The 24,455-nt window shown below is 41.3% G+C and overlaps 1 protein-coding gene across 1 annotated transcript in view; it reads right to left on the reverse strand.

Annotated features, from left to right (window-relative positions):
- The window catches only part of NF1 (neurofibromin 1), a 246,119-nt gene that overhangs the window by 44,028 nt on the left and 177,636 nt on the right, over positions 1 to 24,455 (reverse strand). The window contains exons 37-42 of the mRNA XM_070932037.1: positions 20,442 to 20,874; positions 15,898 to 16,238; positions 13,665 to 13,867; positions 10,825 to 11,018; positions 8,470 to 8,610; positions 5,806 to 6,085 (exon numbers count right to left, since the gene is read on the reverse strand). Coding sequence (XP_070788138.1) covers positions 5,806 to 6,085; positions 8,470 to 8,610; positions 10,825 to 11,018; positions 13,665 to 13,867; positions 15,898 to 16,238; positions 20,442 to 20,874 — 1,592 coding nt within the window. The remainder of the gene's footprint in view (positions 1 to 5,805; positions 6,086 to 8,469; positions 8,611 to 10,824; positions 11,019 to 13,664; positions 13,868 to 15,897; positions 16,239 to 20,441; positions 20,875 to 24,455) is intronic.

Below are 24,455 nucleotides of genomic sequence, written 5' to 3' on the forward strand. Positions count from 1 at the left end.
GTTAATGATTAATCATCGTTTACTGGATATTTATTTCTAATCTAATTTTCTGTGTTTGCTGGGTTCGCTTAATACGCTGTCTATAAATGTGCCAATCTTTGGTTTGGTATACGGTTCCGTTTGGTTAACAGTTGGTTCTGGATGACCCCATCCCATTCGTTGGCATGGAAAAGGCGGGCCTCCCGGAGTTGCGGTGTGAGTTGTACGGCCATATAAATCTATTTAATAAACAAAATAAATGTCCCTATCTCTCGATGACAGTAATTGAGCCTGCAAATACAGTCCTAAATTGTGATGGTCATTAAGCAGGTCACCACATGGCTGGTCCCTCAATTCTATCACGTTATTTTCAGGTCATTAAGCAAATGCAATGGTTGTTAAGTGAACCAATTATACCCAATGAGGGTTGCTTTTTTTTTTTTTTTGCCAGAAACTGGCAAGGAGTCCTTTTACCATCCCAAACAAATGGCTATCCAATCTTTTGTTGAAATCCTCCAGTGATGGAGCACCCACAACTCTGAGACAAGCTGTTCCACTGATTAATTGTTCTCGTTGTCAGGAAATTCCTCCTTATTTCCAGATTGGATTCTCCCTGGAGCAGGGGTCTCCAGCCTTGGCAACTTTAAGACTTGTGGACTTCAACTCCCAGAGTTCCTCAGCCAGCTTTGCTGAGTTTTTTTTTTTTTTTTTTAATTTGATTTATATGCCGCCCTTCTCCGAAGACTCAGGGCGGCTTACAATGTGCTCAGCAATAGCCTTCATCCTTTTGTATATTTATACAAAGTCAGCTTATTGCCCCCACAAACTGGGTCCTCAAGTTGAAGTCCACAAGTCTTAAAGTTGCCAAGGCTGGAGACCCCTCTGCTTTGGAGGATAAATCGACACCCTCTTCCCTGGGACAGCCTTTGAAGCAGGAGTGAAATGCTACCGGTTCGCACCAGTTCGAACGAACTGGTAGTAATAAAAACTACCAGTTTGGGCGAACCGGTAGTAAAAAAAGCTACCAGTTCAGGCAAACCGGTAGTTAAAAAAGCTACCAGTTTGGGTGAACCAGTAGTTTAAAAAATGCTCCGGTATTTCTGACGATCAGCTGTGCTGCACGATTTATATCCTAAATCATGCAGCACAGCTGTTCTCCCCCCCCATGCTGTTCTACTTACCTTAAGCCTTTTTTCACGCACAGCGCACATTAGGCACACACTGTGCATACGTGTGCACAGTGCACATTTGGGGCACACCGCACATGCACGGGCAGCAAACCAGTGGCAAACCTTGGAGGATTTCACCACTGCTTTGAAGGTATCATGTTTTCCCCCTAATCCTTCACTTCAATAGGCTAAACATACCTAATTGACTGCCAGCTGCCTACAATTTGGCAGTTCAAATCTCACCAGGCTCAAGGTTGACTCTGAATAATCTGAATTTTGATCATGTGACCAGAGGGATGCTGCAACGGTCATAAGAGTGAAAAATGGTCACAAGTCTTTTTTTTCCAGTGCCATTTTAACTTCGAATGGTAACTAAATGAACTGTTGTAAATCGAGGACTACCTGTATATATATTTAACCTATAGCACAGAATTTTTAAAGAGATAAAAGCACTCCGTTATTTCAACTCTGAGGAGGACTGCACCTTTATTATGAAAGCAATTATTTGCACTGCTTTCGTAATTACGTTATATGTTCTAATTATATTTCCACCACCTCCAGTTTGGAAATGTTACATACTTCTCGAGAAATGCTGTTTAGCTCTTTGAGAGACTTAACTTCTAAAGGGTGGGGAAATTTCAGAGGCTGCATTTTATTAAAATCACTAGAAACTCTGCCATTATTAGGTAATTAATTGGGCATCAAATCTCAGAAGTAAAAAATATGAGAGGCAGCCGGCAGTTAATTGACTGCCGGCTGCCTACAATTTGGCATTTCAAATCTCACCAGGCTCAAGGTTGACTCAGCCTTCCATCCTTCTGAGGCCTGTAAAATGAGGACCCAGTTTGTTGGGGGCAATAGGCTGACTCTGTAAACTGCTTAGAGAGGGCTGTAAAAGAACTATGAAGCAGTATATAAGTCTAAGTGCTATTGCTAGTTCCCTGATAATTTCATCACCCGACTTCAGCAGTGAAATGGCAGGTTAACAAAAGGCTGCATAAGGGACATAGGGTGTCCTTGTGCATCTCAATGTGATGGTAATATTTTCCCTATGCTAAATAATGCTTACATGGCCCTTCCACAAAATGAGATTAAAAATTGATTAATTGCTTCACATTTTCTCCACTACTGATCTCTGCGGCACTGCATTGTGACTTCACCACAGGCACAAGCCCTAGTCTACCATTCTACGTTTAAATGTTGTGAACGTTACACGTGTTCCTAATTTACAATCATGCTGGGCTCTAAATTGTACTTGACAGTGCTAATTTGTAGAGTTGAGCCTGGATTGATCCTGTACTCTTTATAGAGCTTGTTCAGGGGCTTTAAAGATCTCATTAAAATGTCACTTACGGAAAAGTACAATATATATATCACCTGCATCTAAACATGAGACTTGAATATTTAAACATTGCGGGTAACTTATAAGAAGGCTAGCATGACCAGAAAATATGAGGCAAGAGGCAAAGGATTCCGTAGCTCTCTTCATACACTGAAATGATAAAAGCTTGGTTGAAAATGATTTGTGGCAAGATCACTAGAGGCACTGGATCTTAAATCATGACTGATGAATTTAAAAAGACATCTGTGACATGTAACATCCCCCTCTCACGTATAAGAAGTTATACCTTCTGGCTCAGTGGCTAATAAGCACTCCCCGTTTAATTCATGGTTCTTTTGATGTCTTCACTTTATTTTAAGCAGGGCTAAAGTGAGGATAGAACTAACATTGTCTAAGCTTCAGGATCATTATGGCCCTAGTGCTGTTTTCACTATTCATGTTGAAGGGCCCTTGGTGCTCTCTGAGTTGAGTTGTTTTCTTGCAGGCATTTCATTAACCAAACTAGCTAACATCATCAGCACTGAAGATGTTACCTAGTTGGGTAATGAAATGCCTGCAAGAAAACAACCAAACTCAGAAAGCGCCAAGGATCCCTCATTTCAAATCTGAGCTACATACCATACTTACAACTAGACACAAGAACAGTTTTTCCCCAACGCCATCACTCTGCTAAACAAATAATTCTCTCAACACTGTCAAACTAGTTATTAAGTCTGCATTCTATTAAACTTCTCATTATTCCTATCACCCATCTCCTCCCACTTATGACTGTATGACTTTGTTGCTGGTATCCTTAAGATTTATATTGACTGTTTCCCTATGACTATCATTAAGTGTTGTACCTTATGATTCTTGATGAGTGTATCTTTTCTTTTATGTACAATGGGAGTGTATGCACCAAGACAAATTCCTTGTGTGTCCAATCATACTTGGCCAATAAAGAATTCTATTCTATTCTATTCTATTCTATTCTATTCTATTCTATTCTATTCTATTCTATTCTATTCTATTCTATTCTATTCTATTCTACTTTCTCTCCTATTAGTACTATTTTTAAAGGAGCGTTTTATCTTTTTGATTTTATTATATTATAACCCCCTTGAAATTTCTTGGCACAGGATAGCCTAAATTAATATTTGCCTATTGAAAAACTGCCACAATCCACCACTAGGGGATGGTAGCTTAGTATGGATTCAAAACTGAGGTATTTGTGTTTTTTGAGCTTTGAAGGGTCTGTATAATAATAATAATAATAATAATAATAATAATAATAATAATAATAATAATAATAATAATAATAATAATAATTTTATTTCTATACCGCCCTTCTCCCGAAGGACTCAGGGCGGTGTACAGCCAATTTAAAAACACAAGACACAACAATGATTAAAAATTAAAATAATTAAATAAATTTGGCCGGATTAAAACCCCAAAAATTTAAAATACCCCAATTAAAATTATTATGTTGATAGCCCGGCCTGGCGGAACAACAGGGTCTTCAGGGTATGGATTCATCCTATCCAATGAACACAGCCATGCACCCCAGCAGCTTGTGACACCATAAAAGTTATCCTAGCCTTCCTCATAATATTAGCATCATTCCCATTTTAAAGAAAATAGACTGCTAAGCACAAGGTCACCACCTTAGTTCTCTTGTTATTTTAATATTACACATGCAGACAAACTCACACACATCAGAAAGAAAGGTAGAGTTAAAGTTAGGATTGGATACAGACTAAATCAGCTGAACCTGATTCACACCCAAAGCAGTAAACTATGCTTTAACTCCACTTGACTTGAATTAGAACTGAATCCAGGTAGTCCTTGACTTACGACCACAACTGAGCCCCAAATTTTTCAGGGGTGAAATGCTCCCAGTTTGGACTGGGCAGCGGGTGGTTCGGAGAACCGGTAGCAAAAATCCCTGCGCCCCCCCACTCCCCACATGCCCAGCTGAGCCACGCGATCGTCAGAGGCTTTTTTTTTTTACTTTTAAAAGCATTTTTTCTACCACTTCTTTGGCTGAACAAATGCTTTTAAAAGTAAAAAAAAAAAAAAAGCCTCTGATGATCTCGCGGCTCAGCTGGGATCGTCAAGAGGCTTTTAAAAGCATTTTTTTACAACCGCTTCAGCTGAATGGTTTTAAAAGTAAAAAAAAAAAAAAAAGTTGGCCCTGCCCACCCAGTCACATTACACCCCCGCCCCCCAAAAACCATGCCCACAGAACCGGTAGTAACAAATTTTACATTTCACCACTGCTCGTAATATTTATTTATTTATTTATTTATATTTGAATTTATATACCGCCCTTCTCCCCCTAGGGACTCAGGGCGGTGAACAGCCGAAATTAAAATACATACAATATAAAAGTTAAGATAGCTAAAATAAATTAAATCAATCGGCCTCCAATTTAAAACCCCAAAGCTATACAATTAAAAACTAACCCATAAAAAACCTAATTAGGCTAGGCCGGCTTGCTGAAATAAAAACGTCTTCAGGGCCTTACGGAAAGTGCGGAGATCCGGGATCCGTCGTATTCCGGGAGGAAGATCATTCCAGAGGGCGGGTGCTCCCACAGAGAAGGCTCTCCCCCTGGGGGCCGCCAGCCAACATTGCTTGACCGACGGCACCCTGAGGAGGCCCTCTCTGTGAGAGTGTATTGGCCGGTGGAAAGTTATCGGTAGCAGAAGGCAGTCTCGTAAATACCCTGGCCCTAAGCCATGGAGCGCTTTAAAGATGAGAACCAACACCTTGAAGCGCACCCGGAAGACCACCGGTAATACATGATGAAGACATCAAATTGAGGAAAGCTGAGTTACTTGTTCAAAGCAAGATTCCTTTTGTTACTTAAATTAGTAATCTCAAAGGTCCAGTATTGGGGAATGATTCTGGGAATGGACCTTCCCACAGAAATATGGGGATAACCAGAGGTGGTATTCAGCCTGTTCGGACTGGTTTGGGCAAACTGGTAGTGGCGATGCGAGTGGGCCCGCCCCGCCCTGCCCCCGCCCAGGCATAAAGACATCCTATTTAGCCATGTTTTTGAGGCTGGGCGCATGCGCGGCAGGTACATACAAGCAAAGCGCATGTGCAGAAGGCCGGACACATGCATGGAAGGCACGCGCACAAGCAAAGCGCATGTGCAGAAGGCCAGGCGCATGCGCGGAAGGCACGCGAGCGCGTGAAGCAAGTGTGTGGTAAGCATTTCTGAAACCCACCACTGGTGCTGACCACTGAAATCTACCTCGAGTCACATCAGACAAAAGGAGAGGGATCTTACAGTAGGTTTAAAAATAAATCTAAAGAAAGACTTACCACTAAAGTGAAGTTGTGAACAAGTGCACAGGGAATGAATGATGTTGATGACCAGGCCGTGGGTGGAAGCTCTGAGAGAAAGAGGACCGGTGGCCACCAACAGAGTAACAACGTGGAAGAGGTAGGGGAGATGTGCGGCCACATCGAGGGAGTTGTTAAAAGACAGCATCAGCATGTAACGGGCTAGAATGGCAATGTCATCCCACATGAGGTGCTGCTCTAACGTAGCCGTTGGAGAGAGACAGGTCTTGTCGATTATCTTGCACATCCGTCCGATTACCTGGAAGGGAACAACCAGTCGAGTTAGAAGGTGTGTGCTTTAGACACCAAAACAAAAAGCTGTCTTTAGGAACATGAGGATCTTAAGTGACCGTCTCTAATCAAGGAAGAAATGAGGTGGAAGAATCCATCTAAGTCTTCCTAAGGGGAAAAGGCGTCACAGAAATTTTGCTGCATTTTGATAAAGACTCTCAAGTTATCTTGAGGGCCGCTTTTCTTTCTCATTATTAATATGGATATAATAAAGTCCTGAGAAACCTATTAAGTACCACCTCTCATTCCTTTGAGCCATCTCTCAACACCCACTTCTTCTAGGAAGCCAGTAGAGTAGAGTAGAGTAGAGTAGAGTAGAGTAGAGTAGAGTAGAGTAGAGTAGAGTAGAGTAGAGTAGAGTAGAGTAGAATAGAATAGAATAGAATTCTTTATTGGCTAAGTGTAATTGGACACACAAGGAATTTGTTTTTGGTGCATATGCTCTCAGTGAATGTAAAGAAAAAATAAAATATATTCGTCAAGAATCATAAGATGCAACACTTCAATTGTAGGCTTTATTTAAAAAATATATCTGTAATGAGGAACAGATCAAGATTTTCCAACTGAGAACAAACTCTTTCCCCCATATATGAAATCCTATATTGATGAGGACAATGATCAAACGAAGAACTCAGAAATTTAGGAAGATCGTATGTCCTCGACCTATGACTGCAATGGTCCCTGCCCATTATGATTGCATGTCATAACGGTCATGTGACTGACCTGATTTTACCACCATTTTTGCAGATAGCTCTCAAGCAAATCACTGTGATTCCCCCCCCCCAATCAAGCGAATCCAGTTAATAGTTTCCTATGAGCATCATTTTGACAAAAATTGGAAGTGCCCATTTTAGGCAAAACCGTCATAAAATGTAGCCACATGACTGCCAGATGCTACAAACGGCTCTGTGGCTGAATGCCCAGAGTTCTATCACATGACTTCAGAGGGGGCCTGATTGAACTTCGAATCCATGTTGTAAGTCCCTTTTTGCGTCAGTCACAACTTTAAACAGTTGCTAAGTAACCAGTCACAGGTTCCTGGAATACTGTCACTTGTTCTATTTCATCCTGTTAAATTTGTGTGCTACCCAGAGTGGTCAAGAAGTTAGATAGCTTTAGAAATGGGAAATTAAAATGAATGATAAATCAAATAAGCTATTGGGAAAAGTTTCCAAAGAACTTAGATGTTACTGTATTTATGGAGATTCTCAGTCCTCCAGATCATGGTTGTCCCAAAGGTGCTTTTTCAAGAGGCAACTGGACTTTCTGGGGGTTTTTTTAAGACATTTCGCTTCTCATCAAGGAAGCTTCTTCAGCGTTTCTTCTTCGACGAGAAGCGAAGTGTCTTCAAAGAAAAACCAGAAAGTCCAGTTGCCTCTTGAAAAAGCACCTTTAGGATGTTACTGTATTGTGACTGGCTGAATGGCCAACCAAGCAGCATTTCAAGAGCTACTCCATCAACAGCCTGGAAATCCAGTTTCAGTTTACAGAGAACAATAGATTTCTTTGAAGCTGTTCTTGTGGAGAAGAGTAACTAGGTAAAAAAATCCAATGAATGTGATCGACAACATTGAAATTGAATACTTTTACATGCACTCTTGACATCAGCTCACAACAGAGTCCGCTAACACCTTAAAGCTGTGCTTCTGAGCTTCCCCGAATTATATAACTGCTGGCTACAGTATCGTGCACTGACCAGCGGAATCATATTATTTTTGCTGTATTATAAAAAGCTAGTCCTTGACTTACGACCACAATTGAGCCCAAAATTTACATTGCTAAGCGAGACATTTGTTAAGTGAGTTTTGCCCCATTTTACAACCTTTCTTGCCACAGTTGTTAAGTGAATCACTGCAGTTGCTAAGTTAGTACCATGGTTGTTAAGTGAACCTGGCTCCCCCATTGACTTTGTCAGAAGGTCTCAGAAAAAGGGGATCACATGACCCCAGGATTTTACAACCGTCATAAAGATGAGTCAGCTGCTAAGTGTCTGAATTTTGATCATGTGACCATGGAGATGCTGCAACCGCTGTAAGTGTGTCGCGATGGGTGAATAGGCGGCAATATAATTCATTCATTCATTCAATCATTCAATCAATCAATCAATCAATCAATCAATCAGTCACTTTTTTCAATGCTGTTGTAACCTTGAATAGTCACTAAGTGAAGTGTTGTAAATCAAGGAGTACCTGTAATATTTTTCAATATGGATGTCGTTTTGTACCATTCAGTTAGCACTTTCCCTACTATCTGAAAAAAGGACAAGTGAAGAAGGAGAAAGAAATACCACTGACTGATTTCCATCCACGTCTGAAGAGATTAACTAGTTAAATTCAAGAGGAAAATGCTTACTTTGCTGGAAACCAGCTTCACGTTTCCAGAAGCCAGAGCAACAGCTGTATCTGCCATGACTTCTGCTTTGATGGACCCCAGTCCTCCTGTGGCACTAGTTTTGATAAAACTGTCCAACACCACATCAAGTAGATCAGTTATCTGTCGAAAAGGCAAGAAAACAGCTGTGGTCAAGAACAGAATAACAGAATAACCCATGGTTGAGCTGTGGTGGTGCAGTGGTTAGAGTGCAGTACTGCAGGCTACTTCTGCTGACTGCTGGCTGGCTGCAATTTAGCAGTGTTCAGATATCTCAGGGGCTGCCACAAAGAAGAGGGGGTCAAATTATTCTCCAAAGCACCTGAGGGCAGGACAAGAGGCAATGGGTGGAAACCAATCAAGGAGAGAAGCAACTTAGAACTAAGGAGAAATTTCCTGACAGTTAGAACAATTAATCAGTGGAACAACTTGCCTTTGGAAGTTTTAATGCTCCAACACTGGAAGTTTTTAAGAAGATGTTGGATAACCATTTGTCAGAAGTGGTGTAGGGTTTCCTGCCTAAGCAGAGGGTTGGACTAGAAGACCTCTAAGGTCCCTTCCAACTCTTCTCTTCTCTTCTCTCTTCTCCTCCCTTCCCCTCTCCTCACCAGGCTCAAGGTTGACTCAGCCTTCCATCCTTCCGAGGTGGGTAAAATGAGGACCCAGATTGTTGGGGGCAAGAGGCTGACTCTGTGAACCGCTTACAGAGGGCTGTAAAAGCACTGTACGGTGGTATATAAGTCTAAGTGCTATTGCTCTAACAGAGTTGGAAGGGACCTTGGAGGTTTTCTAATCCAACCCCCTGCTCAGACATGGAACCCTATGCCATTTCAGACAAATGGTTGTCCAATCTCTTCTTTAAAACTTTTGCTTTTGATGATAATAATGATGATTTTGATGATTATCATTTTGCTGATGATAATCTTGGTGTTAATCTATGCCAGAGGTGGGCAAATGTGGCCGTTTTACAACCGGTGGATTTCAACTCCCAGAATTCCTGAGACAGCTTGGCTGCCTCAGGAATTCTGGGAGTTGAAGTCCACCGGTTGTAAAAGGGCCACAGTTGCCCACCCCGATCTATGCTCATCTGGGTATTGTAAGTAGCTTCTTGCTAGCATCATTCAGTTAAATGCCTATCAAAAGGTTAAGTCACATATATAACAGTAAACCAGCTAGAGCCACCTCTGTAGGTTGGTGGCATAAGTTTGATAATAAATAAATACACAAATAATCTGGTGTTCTGAAGGTTTAATTATATAGAAACATTCCTTGGATTAAAATTAAGCATGAATATAGACAATTTTAATTTTTCTAAATGTTTTTGTCACTTTTATCATAAGAAAATGGGTAAGTGCCAAGAGCCCTCTAAAATAATGAGATAAAATGAGTACATTCTTTAATCAGATAGGCTAACCCAGACCTCTGTGAATTTCGCCCATGAAAATAATAATAAAAAAAGCTTTCCACAACTGTGTGAAGCTGGAAGGTTGATTTTGACAGAAATGCCAAGTTTTTCTGCACATAAAATTTGATTCATTTACCAGCTTATTATCAGCAAAAGTCCTGAAAGATAAATCCAAATAACCACCATAGTAATGTTTAAAAGATATTTAATAGTTTACTCTGAACAGGGAAAAAGAGGACAGTGTGGGGTAATAGCTCTGGACCTGAGGAGACCCAAATCCTCCCTTAGGCATGGAAACCCGAGCTACTTTCTTAAGAGCCAGTGTGGTTAAGGTAGTAGATAGAGTGGGAAGAGGGATGTAGGATATGACCAGGCTGAGCCCGAGGGACAAGTCAAATGCATCTTCAATCTTGAGTTCCTTCCCACCCACAAGAGATCGGAGTCCAGTCCACCTTGAATTCCATTTTGAATTCCTATCTAGAACCACTCTGCTTTTACTGTTAGTAGTTCAGATTCTTGTAGAGACATTAGCACACTATCTTCATTGGAACTGCCTGGCTCCTGATTTCCTATGCTGGATGATGCAGGTTCTAGTCCTCCCTTACGCACAGAAACTGGCCGGGTGACCTTGGTCCAATCCTTTCCTTTTGGCCCAAGTCAGTGTCAGGCTCTGCAACCAGCCAGTTCATAAATAAGAGCACTTATCTTATCGGGTAATAAGCTTTGTTGAAAAAAAAACTAGGTGACACTGCAGAAACCAGAAGACCCTACAATAACTTTGTGCTTTCAATAACTTCACCAGGACATGGCAGAAACGGTTTTTGGGGAGGATATTAATCTTGCACTGTCAAGTACAGGATATAGTAGAAAACATATTGTTTATTCTTCAACCAAAAACTGAGAGGGGGGGGGGAATCAATCAAAAACAGTACCTGTCCCAAACTACCCCATATCTTGGCTTGAATGGAAGGATACATCTGCTTCTCATTTATTGTCATTGTTATAAGCTTATCAAGAATCGCTGTGACTCGCTGGCGCCGAGCATCATCGTTATGTTTGCAGAAGCGGACCAGATTCAATAACCAGGGGGTCATATATTCCAGGCAGAGATGTTTTAGTTCAATACCTGAAATTCAAATAAACAAAGAGAGACATATTAGAAAAGAGTCTTGTGTAAACGTTTGCCCAATCATCTTTTGGAACAAAGCTTGGAAGTTATTTGTGTGTGTGTGGTGGTGGTGGTGGGAGGAAACAAAGTATACTAGAAAGACAGCAAATAAGGATTCTCTCTGCCAAGAGGTCCTGGATTAGTGATGTAGGCCTTTCAAGATCAAAAGTAGTGTGAGATACGATGCTGAATGACAAAAGAAACTAACACCATCGCTTAGGTCTTCTGCAATGAACCCAAATGGGCCTTGGGCTGCAGATCAAAGGCAGGGCACCTTCAAACACAACCACACATATAACCAGACTTCATGGATAAGACTCTCCAAATATTAGCAGAGCTGACAGCACACTTTTGACTTTAAGATCTGTGTTGAATTCCTTCAGCAAGTTCAAGAAGAGAGACCTTTTTCATGGTCGTTTCCCAACAGACAGTTGTTTTGAGTGGGGAGATGTGCCCGGGGCAAAGGAATCTTGGTTCTTCCCCTTACCTTGGACCATATCAAATAATTTCCCCAACAATACCAGCAAACAGGCCAGACAGGTTTGTTTGTTTTTTAAAAATTTCTCACACCCGTTCCATGAACCTCTAAATCTCCCGTCTTCTCAGTGAGTCTGAATTGTAAACACCGGGGAAGAGAGTTCTTTTCCTTTTCCACCCACGCTTCCCACTGGAAGAGCAGAAGTGGATGTCAGGTGGGAGGGTTGGAATTTATTTTGAGCTTACAGACTCATGCTTGCTGGGGGGGGGGGAAGAGAAAGAGAGAGACAGAGAGGCTTCTACAACAACTTGGACCAGAAGAAAATGAGCAGGTGATTAATTCATTATCTCAATGAAAGCAGCATGCATCATGAGTTCTCAAATTCCATGTCCTGGATTGAGGAATGCAAATTTTCAGCAATGTATTTCCAAGCCTGAATATGATTCAAAACCTGTTATCCCAAGTCTTAAATTCAGCCCCCACCCCCAAGATGGCGTTTCTGAACATCCTCTTGTACCCCTTCTTTTGTTTCACCTCGTATTTTATTTATTTATTGAGAACATTTATATGGCTGCCCAACTCACGGTGACCACAGGTGACTTGCAGAAACAAAACCCCAGGAAGATCAAGACCACTACACCGGTTCACCAGGGAGGCCACGCTTAAGGACCACCTAAGTAAAGGATTTAGGAGCAACAATTTTTAATGATCTCTGCCTATGCACCTAACAAGCCTATTCAGATTAGCTGAGAAATGAAACCACTCTGGAGACATATATGGGGTCCCCTTAATCAATTTGCTCAGACTGAAGAAGCTACTAGGATAAGCCCAAAGGTGCTTTTTCAGGAGGCAGCTGGACTTTCTTGTTTTTTCTTTTGAAGACATTTCGCTTCTCATCCAAGAAGCTTCTTCAGCTCTGGCAGGAGAGCGGGGTACGGAAGGATATTCCACTATCCTGCCAGAGCTGAAGAAGCTTCTTGGATGAGAAGCGAAATGTCTTCAAAAGAAAAAAGAAGAAAGTCCAGTTGCCTCCTGAAAAAACACCTTTGGGACAGCCATGACCTGGATGACTGAGAATCTCTACAGACTACTAGGATAGCGAAATGTTTCAAACGAAAAGGGAAGGAAGTTGCCATGACTCAACTTCCAGACTCTTTTAAAGAAACAGAGTTAAGAAACTGTATGTTGCAGAAAAAGTTCTTTCTGCTTCATCCGAATTAGCATGCCTCTTGCCATCCTGACTAGGGAATTCTGGGAATTGAAGTCCACACATCCTCAAGTGGCCAAGGCTGAGAAACACTGTACTAAGCACTTCAATAATTCTGTCTACCCATAGAATTTTTTTTTAAACGGGAGCAGAGATTACATTTCCATATGTACAGTAAAAGAGATGGGGCCTATGCTGTTTTTAATGTGGTGCCGGATTTGTAGAATTAATTCAGGGTTCCCAAAAATGTGTTTTGCTCTCCCTCTTCAGGGTTTTTTAAAGAACAGTTCTCATATTTCCATGTAAATCTGCCTTTTACTAATTGCTGCACTCATGGAGTCACTAAAACTCTGAACTTCATTGAGTATGAGCCATGGGTATGTTGCCTACATACACACTTCTCCAACTCTCCAACTGTACATTTTTCATGTAATGCCTTCATTTTTATTGCATTATTGCCACACCCTCTCCCACCTGGCAATAGCCACCCTTGTGCTACAACAGCTCCTTTACACACTTACTGGCCTGCTTGAGAACTGTCTGGGACTTCTGACTTTCTCCTGGCTTCCCCATTGACTTTGCTTGCTGGAGGCTGTCAGGAAGTTGCCAGGAGGTCCTTACTTAATGACTCATGAGCCTCGCTTAATGACAACAATGGCTATTGCCAGGATTGCCGTTGCTAAGCAATGTGATCATGGGACCTCACACTTTTTGATTGCATTTGCTTAGTGGCAGAAATTCTGGCTCCAATTATCATTGTTAAGTGAGGATTCCTTGTATTATTATGAACTGCTTTTTAATATATCCACCCCTCCCATTTATCCCTAATATCTGTGCTGCTGACTTCCTCATCAGAGATGTCAAGCGATACTAGTTATTTACCTTGTATAAACAGGAAAAGTGAAGTAATATTACTTACTAGACTTGCTAAATCCAGAAATGCATTCTTCCAAAAACTCTAGGGTAAGGTGGGGTTCGTTAGCTGCCAGAGTCTTACTAATGGAGACAATGAAAAGAGTGTTGTTTGCAGGGATACAGAGACCTGACGTTTCCAGTAATTGGCCTTCAATCTTTAAATTAAAAGTACAAGTTAAGGCACAGAGAAGATTATAGGCCGCAGACCTGCAACAAAAAATAAGGAATGCGTTAAAAAACGTTTCCTTGGTGAAGTCCAGAAAGTCTTATGTTCAGAAGCCTATTTCTTTCATTCTTTCATTCAATCAATCAATCAATCAATCAATCAATCAATCAATCAATCAATTTCTATAGCTGTCCAACTCAACCAAGTGATTTCTTAACATTGATATCAACATATTTGGCCTGTGACCCCCCAAAATCGACTCAAGAGTCTTATTTGGTCAGCCATAGGAACCTCTCTCCATTAGGTGATGATGAAATATACATAAAATTAACAGGTGAGAGGTTACAGGTAGTCCTCAACTTACAACAGTTCATTTAGTGACCACTCAAAATTTCAGCAGCCAAAAAAGTGACTGTTTTTCACAGCGTCCCCGTGGTCATGTGATCCAAATTCAGACGCTTGGCAACTGACTCATATTTATGACGGCTGCAGCGTCCCGGGTTCATAGGATCACCTTTTGTGACCTTCGCTTAACCAGATTCACTTAACAGCCATGTTACTAACTTAACAACCGCAGTGATTCACTTTAACAACCGTAGCAAGAAAAGTCGCAACATGGAGCAAAACTCACTGAACTTCTCTCCCGTAGCAACAGAAATTCTGGGCTCAATTGTGGTCATAAGTCGAGGACCACCTGTCACATCATTTTAAGAAAAACTGCATTGCTCTATTTGAGATGATATATACAAACACTTTTCTTGGCATTACCTTAAAACAGGCATTTCCTCCTGGGAGATGAAAGAGCGAGGGGGGTGGGGTGAGAAATGTCTCTTTTGAAGGGTGCCAGCAAACCTACCTGCTTTTCTTTTTTTTTTTTTTAAAGTATTTGTATTCAGTAGAATAAAAACGATTTTAAAAACATGCTAATCGATTAATCAGAACCAGCTTTTCAGTTCATCACAATGCTTCCAAACTGGGTAATCTGACTTGAGTCATAAAAATCAGTGAAGGCATGAATTGGATGCATGTCCCCCTCCCGCCCTCCCAAAATACACTTTACAGAATCAGTTTTCAGTGAAAGGAAAACAAATTATGCACAGGTAGTCCTCGACTTACAAATAGTCCGCATAGTGACCGTTCAAAAGTTACAACGGCACTGAAAGAAGTGACCTATGACCATTTTTCGCACTTATGACCGTTGCAGCATCCCCATGGTCACGTGATTGACATTCGAATGCTTGAGAACTGACTCACATTTATGATGTCCCAGGGTTATGTGATCCCCTTTTGCGACCTTCTGAGAAGCAAAGTGAATGGGAAAGCCAGATTCACTTAACAAATGTGGCACGAAAAATTGTAAAATGGGGCAAAACTACAATTCTCACTTAGCAACATAAATTTTGGGCTCAATTGTGGCCATAAGTTGAGGACTACCTGTAATAGGGAGAAAAAGGCAGGGGAAAATAATCAGCCTCAAAATCGAGTTAAGGAAAGCAAAGAATCTGGAAGAGGAAGAAATTCCGGCTATGCAAGACCAACACACCTTTAGTTTCTATACAGGTAGTTCTCGACTTACAACCATCCATTTAACGACCTTCCAAAGTTACAAGGGCACCGAAGAAAGTGATTTATGACCAGTTCTCACACACTTATGACCACTGCAGCATTCCCACAGTTACGTGATCAAACTTTGGGGGCTTCACAATCAGCACATATATTAAAAGATTTCATTTATCGCATTTCTATGCCGCCCAACTCCCAAGGGACTCAGATGGTCACAGCATGTTTTGGGATTGCTATTTTCAAGCTTCCTAGGGAACTTCTGATAAGCAAAGTCAATGGGGGAAACCAGATTGGCCTTACATGTATGATTCACTTAACAGCTGTAGCGATTCGTAGCTTAACAACCATGGCACAAAGGTCACAAAACGGGGCACAACTCACCTATCACCTGCCTTGCTTAGCAATGGAAAGTTTGGGCTCAATTGTGGTCATAAGTCGAGACTACCTGCAGCCGGACTCATTCGAAATGAAGCCTCAAAATCCCTCCACAAACGAAAGCGAGACGTACCGTAGACTTGGGTCCGAGCTCCCTAGATTAAGCAGTGCGATGTTCAGCAGGGTTCCTGGCACATCCTTGGGACGGATTTTCGTATGTTGCGGTATAGAGTCGGGCTGGGATAATTCCCATCGTGTCCGTATATGAATGATGGACTGTACAATAGCTTCGCACTCCTGGTGCATGAAAGTCAGAGGTGTGCCTTGGTTGGCAATGGTTAAGGTGAACTGGTTCTCATCCACCAGGCAGATTTCTTCTATTTCCGAAGCGTAGTAAATGTCATTCAGGAACACGGTCTGGCCCAGGACTCTGGTGCGCTCAGCTGAAGTCACTTGGACAGCTGTGGAGCCAACCTGTGGAAGGCATTGAGTTTGGGTGGGAGAGAAGAAAATCAAGGAACCCCAAGTAGCATCAACTATGGCAGGGGTGTCCAACGTGGCAACTTTAAGACTTGTAGACTTCAACTCCCAGAATTCCCCAGCCAACTCTTCTGGGAACTGAAGTCCACAAGTCTTAAAGTTGCCAAGGTTGGACAACCCCTAAGTTATGGTACTCCCTTACAGAGATAAAAGAGAATCCCACTCCCCCGGCAATAGGCTTTAATATTCTTTTGAAATGTTTTGAAAATGGCAGGATGGCAACCAATATAATAGGAAGGGACATCTTTTATTGTTACAATATTTATAATCATCTGGAATCCAAATCCTTCTTAAGCAGGGGTATCAAACTTGATCCCTGTTCCCTGTCGCCATTATTGTTTGTTTTAATATTGGAAATATTACTGATCAAAATACGTGATTCAAGTAAAATTAAGGGGATTAAAATAAGACATCAAGATTATAGATTAAGAGCGTTTGCAGATAACTTGGTTATTACATTGAGCCAACCAACTAAATCGGTTATAGAGTTAATGGATATAATAATACAGTACGGGCAAGTGTCTGGATTTAAGGTAAATAAGCAAAAAACTAAAATAATAGTAAAAAATATGACTACAAGACAAAAAGAAGTGCTAGAAAGATTAACGGGATTTGAAATAGTTAAAAAGGTTAAATATTTGGGAGTATGTATCACAGCTTCAAATGAATTGTTGTGGCAAAAGGTACAAAAAGAGATTGAAAGATGGAATAAATTACAGTTGTCCCTGTTGGGAAGAATTGCAGCGGTGAAAATGAATATCCTGCCAAAATTTTTATTCTTGTTTCAAATGATACCAATACTTAAGAAAGATGCGAACTTGAACGAATGGCAGAAAGGTATTAATAAATTTATTTGGGCAGGGAAAAGACCAAGAGTAAAGCTTAAGATAATGCAAGATGTACGTGAAAGAGGAGGTCTTAAAATGCCTAATCTGAGATTATATTATGATGCAGCTGTTTTATCAACAATTAGTGACTGGTTTAATTTAACGGAAGATAGAATATTGAATATTGAGGGATATGATTTATTATACGGATGGCATGCGTATCTGTTGTATGATAAAAAGGCGGATAATGTTTTTAAGACTCACATATTAAGGAATGCTCTGTTGTGTGTCTGGAGAAAATATCAATATAAATTAAATCATAAGATACCTATATGGGCAATACCCAGACATGCGATAGAAAATATAAGTGTGGAACAGAAACAAGATAGGACTACATATAAGGAACTTCTTATAATGGAAGGGAATATATTGCAATTAAAGTCTTTAAATGTATTAAGAGAAGAAAAGATAGCCCAGACTTGGTTTCAGTTCGGACAGTTACACGCGAGATGGAAAGAGGATCAGAAAATTGGTATCATAAAAACTGATGAAAATTTGGTAAAACAAATTAGAGATCAAGGTCAATCACATATAAAAAGATTATATAATGCATTGATAGAAATAGATTCAGAAACTGAATTAGTTAAAGATTGTATGATAAAATGGGCACAGAATATCCAGGAACCAATAATGATGGAAACTTGGGAAAAAAATTGGGTTAGAAATGTGAAATTTACACAAGCACAAAACTTGAGAGAAAATTTTTATAAAATGCTTTATAGATGGCATCTAGATCCTAAAAAATTAGCATGTATGTATCCGAACCAACAACCTAAGTGTTGGAGATGTGATTGTGATGATGCAACTTATTATCATATATGGTGGACGTTTAAAAAAAGTTAAAGCTTTCTGGATAAAAATATGGTGGATTATTCAGAAGATTTTTAAGAAAAAGATAAGTTTCATCCCACAGTTATTTTTGCTGGGTATTATCTCAGACTGTACTGTTATTGAAACTAACTTGATGTTAAATTTAATAACGGCAGCAAGACTGTTAGTGGTGTAATATTGGAAGAAAGAAGATTTACCTACTATAGAAGAATGGACATTAAAAGTATCGAACTTAGCAGAAATGGCGAAAATCTCAGCAAACTTGAAAGACCACAATCACAAGAAAGATATATTGTGGACTGGAGAAGATGGATTGATTATATTCAAAACAAATATGGGACTAAAAAGTTTCAAATAGTATATGAATGAATATTTGGATTTAAGAAGATATGTTATTATTTAGTTACGTAAATAGGGAGTTAAAGTGAAAAAGGGATGAAAAGAGTTTATAGATAATTAGCATATGTTAGATTAAGATTGCTAAATGAAATACCCTGTATTTTGCTCTGGGAAGTCGGGGGGGGGGGAAGGGGGAGGGGAGGGAGGGGTAATGGGGAGGGAAGTGGGGCTCAAAAATGTTTGTAAAAACTTTTCAATAAAAAAAAAAACTCGATCCTATCACGGGGCCACATTTGCCCGTGGAGGGCTGGGGTGGGCGTGGCCTGGTCATCGCAGCCAACTGGGTGGGTGTGGCCGGGCATCCCTGTTCTTAAGGGTCAGCGTTTTTCAAGTAGAAAATACATGACTATTTCATCTGACTTACTCCAGCTACCTAATAAGTTAAAGTGACAGCCACTGAAAGTTATGCAAAATGTGGGCAAGAAATTTGTGTATAATATTAGGTCAAGTCTGTCCAGTTGTGTCCAACTTTAGGGCAAAGTGCCCATCTCTGATTCTTGGCTGAGGGAGCCAGCATTGTCCGAAGACATTTTCTGTGGCCATGTGGCTAGTATGGTATATGCCAAAAGTGCATGGTTTGCTGTTACCTTCCCACCAAAGTGGTACCTATTTATCCACTCACATTTGCATGCTTTCAAACTTCTAAGTGGGCAGGAGCTCGGGCAAGGAACTAGAGCTCACCCCATTGTGTGGCATTCGGGTCTCGAACCTGGGCTTTCCAGCTGATATGCTCAGTGTCTTTAACCACTGAGCCTTCACACCCCCTCTCATATATATTATGCTTGATTAAATATGAGCCAGCAGTGTGCTGCAGCTGCCAAAAAAGCCAACCACAGTTCTAGGCTGTGAAGTGCTAATACACTTTATAATGCCTTTGGTAAGGCCACATGTGGAATACTGCATCCAATTCTGATTGCCACGATGTAAAAAAGATGTGGAGACTCTGGAAAGAATGCAGAGAAGAGCAACAAAGAGGATTAGGGGGCTGGAAGCTAAAACATATAAAGGACAATTGCTGGAATTGGGTATGTCTAGTTTGATCAAAAGAAGGACTAGGGGAGACATGATAGGAGCGCTCCAATATCTCAGGGGCTGACACAAAGAACAGGGAGTCAACCTCTTCTCCAACAAGGGCAGGACAAGAAGCAATGGGTGAAAACTAATCAAGGAGAGAAGCAACCTAGAACTAAGGAGAAATTTCCTGACACTTAGAACAATTAATCAGTGGAACAACTTGCCTCCAGAAGTTGTAAATGCTCCAACACGAAAGTTTTTAAGAAGAGATTGGACAACCATTTGTCTGAAATGGTGTAGGGCAGTGATGGCTAACCTTTTTGCCACTGCGTGCCAAAAGCGTGGGGAGCGTGGGGTGTTGCGCGCATGCCCACACTCATAATTCTATGTGCCCTGCCCCCCTGCGCATGAGCGCATGCCCCCCTGTACCCCCCACCCCGCTTTTGGCACGCAATTGAGCCCATTTTTCACCTTCCCCAGGCTCCAGAGGTTTTCTAAGAGCCTGGGGAGGGTGAAAACAGCCTTCCCAAACCCCCTGGAGGCCCTCCGAAGGCTGGAAACGGCCCATTTGCCAACTTCTGGTGGGACCAGAAGGCCTGTTTTTCACTCTCCCCATGCTCCAGAGCCTTTCTAGGAGCCTGGGGAGGGCGAAAACGGCCTTCCCCACGAGGGCCTCCGGAGGCCGGAAACAGTCCATTTCCTGACTTCCAGAAGTCGGCAACTGAGCCCGCGTGCCCACAGATATGGCTCCGCATGCCACCTGTGGCACGCGTGCCATAGGTTCACCATCGCGGGTGTAGGGTTTCCTGCCTGAGCAGGGGGTTGGACTAGAAGACCTCCAAGGTCCCTTCTCTGTTATTCTATTCTATTCTAATCCTGGATTTGAGTTCACTCGTCTTAAAGTGGCCGTGGTTGAGAAGCACTTACTGCAAGATACCAGATTGGGGAAAAGCTGCTGTAAATGCCAAACAGACAGTAAACCGGAGTTCAAAAGCATGCAACTTACTTTAATGGAAACTTTGGTGTCTTTGTGGGCCAGTTTGAGGGCATTGTGGAAAACCTTCAGGTCTTCTTCCAAAGCCAAAGTGGCCGCTGGAAGTTTCTGCTGGTCGTGGTCTATGTGCTCAGCTAATTTCCCAGGCGAGTCAATGAAAATGAGCCTCTTGCTGCCTTTCAGGCCCGTCAGGAGCCGCTCATGGTACTTGGTGTATTCCCTCACCCACGAGTTGCAGTTGTAGATGAAGACGGCAGAGACGTTTTCGTAAGCGAATCCTGGGAAAACTACAAACCACTTGGACAGGAAGTCTGTTTTGAAACGGTTGCTGGGCCCGGCGTGAGTGAGGTCCACGACGATCTCGTATGGCTTGGCATAGTAAGGCTTCAGTGTCAGCAAAACATGATATATCAGCAGATCACCATTGATTTGGCCGGTCTTAAACCTAGACGGGGGAAGATAAATCACAATTATACAATCGATCGTAACAACGGAAAAGAAATAACAAGGGAAATCAAATGTCTTGATTTATTTATTTGTGAATTTATAGGTGAATTTAGTCAAGTGATTGTAAGAGGCAAGCAGGATACAACACAGTAGTCCATCCTTTTGGCATGCCTGGGCTGCGATGAAGAGAATTGTTTTGGGCCACATATAAAATATCTAATACACAGTAGTCGATGTATATAAATCTCATAATAATGTTAGAGGTTTATGAATCATGTGGGGTCACATTTACTAGCTGTCCAGGGCCATATGTGGCCTGTGGGTTGCCTGGGCTAGAACCAAAACAACAATAGTACGATAATATACACTAAAATCTAACCCAAAATATACATATGGCACAATTGATCCCAGAAGTAATAATTCCATGCCTGGTACTGAAAAATACACATATTCATGTTCCAAGCTGTCTGGAAAACTAAATTCTTATGAGTGTCTAGGAGGCTATAAATAAGGATAACTATCAATAAGAAGTTACATACTCCAGAAGTAGCATTCCCCAACCTGGTACCTTCTAGATTTGCTTAAATATAATTCCCAACATCCCCAGGCAATAGAGGTAGTCCTCAACTTACAACGGCTCATTTAGTGACTGTTCCAAGTTACAATGACACTGTAACCATTTTTCACCCTTACGACCATTGCAGCATTCAGATGCTTGGCAATTGTCTCATACTTATGACAGTTTCAGTGTCTCGTGGTCATGTGATCCCCTTTTCCGACCTTCTGAGAAGCAAAGTCAGGGAAGAAGCCAGATTCACTTAACAACTGTGTTACTAACTTAACTTGGATCTGGTTAGTGCAATGTTGTCAACCTTAAAACTTTAGCTCCCAGAATTCCTCAGCAAACTCTGGGGATACCACCAGGAAATGCATGTAATAAGCATGACTTAAGGTGTTCTCACCTTATTTGTTATTTGTCTTATTTTTAAAAAGTATGTTTGAAAGCAAAATGGTCAACTGAAGAGAGTCCATTGGCTTGAGATGGGCGGCTATAGAAATTGATTAAACGAATAAATAAATAAAATACATGACAGACAGTGACAGGCGTTTGCAAACATGGATTTTAAACCTTTTATTAAACAGATGGGAATACGTAATAAGAACATGCTTGAAGAACAAGCAATCCAAAACAGTCTGTTGCAAAGCAAGGTGGAAAATGGCCTTCGGGATTTATTCAGGAGAAAGCCATTTGACATTCTGAGAGTAACCCTCCAAAGAGGGCTTAGGGCAGGGGTGTCAAACTTGATTTCACTGAGGGCTGCATCAGGGTTGTGTTTGACTTGGAGGGGGGCTGGGGGACGTGGTCAGGGTGGGTGTGGCCAGCTCGACATCACTCGTGTCGGGGTGCTAGTGGTGGCCCGTGCGCTCTGCCAGTGAAAATAGGCTCCTGAGCTCCATTTTCGCTGGCAGAGGCACTGGAGATCAGTCCTTCACTGTTTCCAGGACGACCCCGTGGGCCACATCTAAGCACCCTGTAGGCCTGATTCGGCCCGTGAACTTTGAGTTTGACACCCCTGGCTTAGGGCATCACTATGGTGGGACAGGTCTAGAATAGGTATAGGTTGTATTGCAAAAGATCCATATATTCTATGCTTTATTGTAGCTTTCTCGAAGCACATGCCATCCATATGCACTGAGCTGCAACCCCACAATTCCCAGCAAATGACCATTTGTTGAACGACGTTCTTCTCCATCTTGGGGAATGCTGTTCAAACAATATTAAAACATGCAGATCTACGAATTAGAAAGGATTATTATTGATCCTATAAAAAAAGATAAGGGTGTCCCTGCATATTTTACTCTACTAGTGGTTGCTGAGTATGGGAGAGGGGGTATTCACCTCTGTTTCAAGGCCATTGAGCCAACGCTGTCTGAAGACATTTCTGTGGTCATGTGGCCAGCATTATGTCACGGAGTGCTGTTATCTTCCCATCAAAGTGGTACCTATTTATCTACTTGCATTCGCATGCTGTTGAACTGGTTGGTTGGCAGGAATTGGGATGAGGACGGGAGCTCACCCCATGGCGTGGCACTCAAGTCTCGAACCTGGGCTGCTGAGTTTCCAGCTGACAAGCCCTGCGTCTTAACTGCTGAGTCACCATACCCCACACCCCAATTATTGATCCTATAATCTCAACGTATCACTTCACTGTTCATCTGAAAATCTCTATGACAGAAGTGGCTTCAAAGATGACACACACAGACACACACATGCAGTTTTTCCACAAAATTCAATGATGAACACAAAACTTCGTCCAGGAGAAATAACAACAAAAGAATGACTCCATCAATGATCGAAAAATTGGGCCCATTGGACATTGTCAAACAAATCGGAAACTATCTCTCGGAACGAGTTCCACATGAAATCCCTCTTGAATTGTGTAGTCTGCAAATGTTCTCACATTACGCCCATGCTTAAACATGAGAATGAGGTCACTTATAAGAGCAGTGCTGTTGTAATTAAGTTAACTACTGGCATTTCACTTACAAGCCTGGCTATTTAATGAGATAATAATTCAGATGCTTAATTTGCTGGGAGCTGAAATGTGGTGTCGTGCTAGTTAATTGGATGTGTCCAAAAGCATCCAAGTGATTAGAAGGGGATGGGCAGAAATATTTAGATACCTTCAGGATATCAACAAGTTCATTTAAAGCAGTTCTTCTAACCTAGTTTTAAAAGTTCACTCTTGTTTCAGCAGGAAGATAAGATCTTAAAGATATTTAATGCAACAGATTTTTGCAGATATTAACCAAATTTGGATTCCAAATCTGGAGGCATAAGTAGTACATTAACACTGGAATAGTTGAGGATCTCCTGAATCTTTTTTTTTTTCCTTACAGTTTAAATAATGCACTCAGAATCTGAAAAAAGTTCTAGGATTAGAAAATTACTATTTTCTGACTAATCACAACCGGGGTGTAACACTTTTAAATGTACTTTTGCTGCCACAGCTGCACAAGATCAGAAATGTGTTTGGAAAGATTATTATCATTAACAAGATTCAGAGAGCTCATCTAATAAAAATGTACTCTCATCTTTCCCTGATTCTTTCAAAAGTATTTATTCAGAGGATCTTATGATTTAGGATCTTCAGTGTGTGCAGATATATTTGCCTGTGTATGTATGGGCCATCTCTGTGTTTGCCCACAAGGCAAAGGTAGTTAACGTGTGTGTGTGTGTCTGTGTGTGTCTCTCTCTCTATGTGTGTAGATAGACAGACAAACATACCGTAGTTTATATACACTGTATGTAAAATTACCATTATCGGTGCCCAACCAGCTGGTAGCCCCTGGCTAAGCAGGATTAGGTTTGGTTAATACTTAGATGGGAAACCATTGGAAATACTAATGCTGTAGGCTAGACTAGGGAAGTAAAAAATAAAATAAAAAAATCCCAAGAGACATGGCAAACCAGTTCCATGTTGTTGCCAAGAGAACTAGAGGCCCATGTCCATCAAATTACCAGGAGTCAAGCTGACTCAAAATAAGACTTTCATTTTCCCCAGTTAAGTAACTGGT

This window comes from Pituophis catenifer, unplaced genomic scaffold (assembly GCF_029215685.1).
Source record: "Pituophis catenifer annectens isolate HBS135680 unplaced genomic scaffold, rPitCat1.0.hap2 SCAF_1, whole genome shotgun sequence".
In the NCBI taxonomy this organism is placed as follows: domain Eukaryota; kingdom Metazoa; phylum Chordata; class Lepidosauria; order Squamata; family Colubridae; genus Pituophis; species Pituophis catenifer.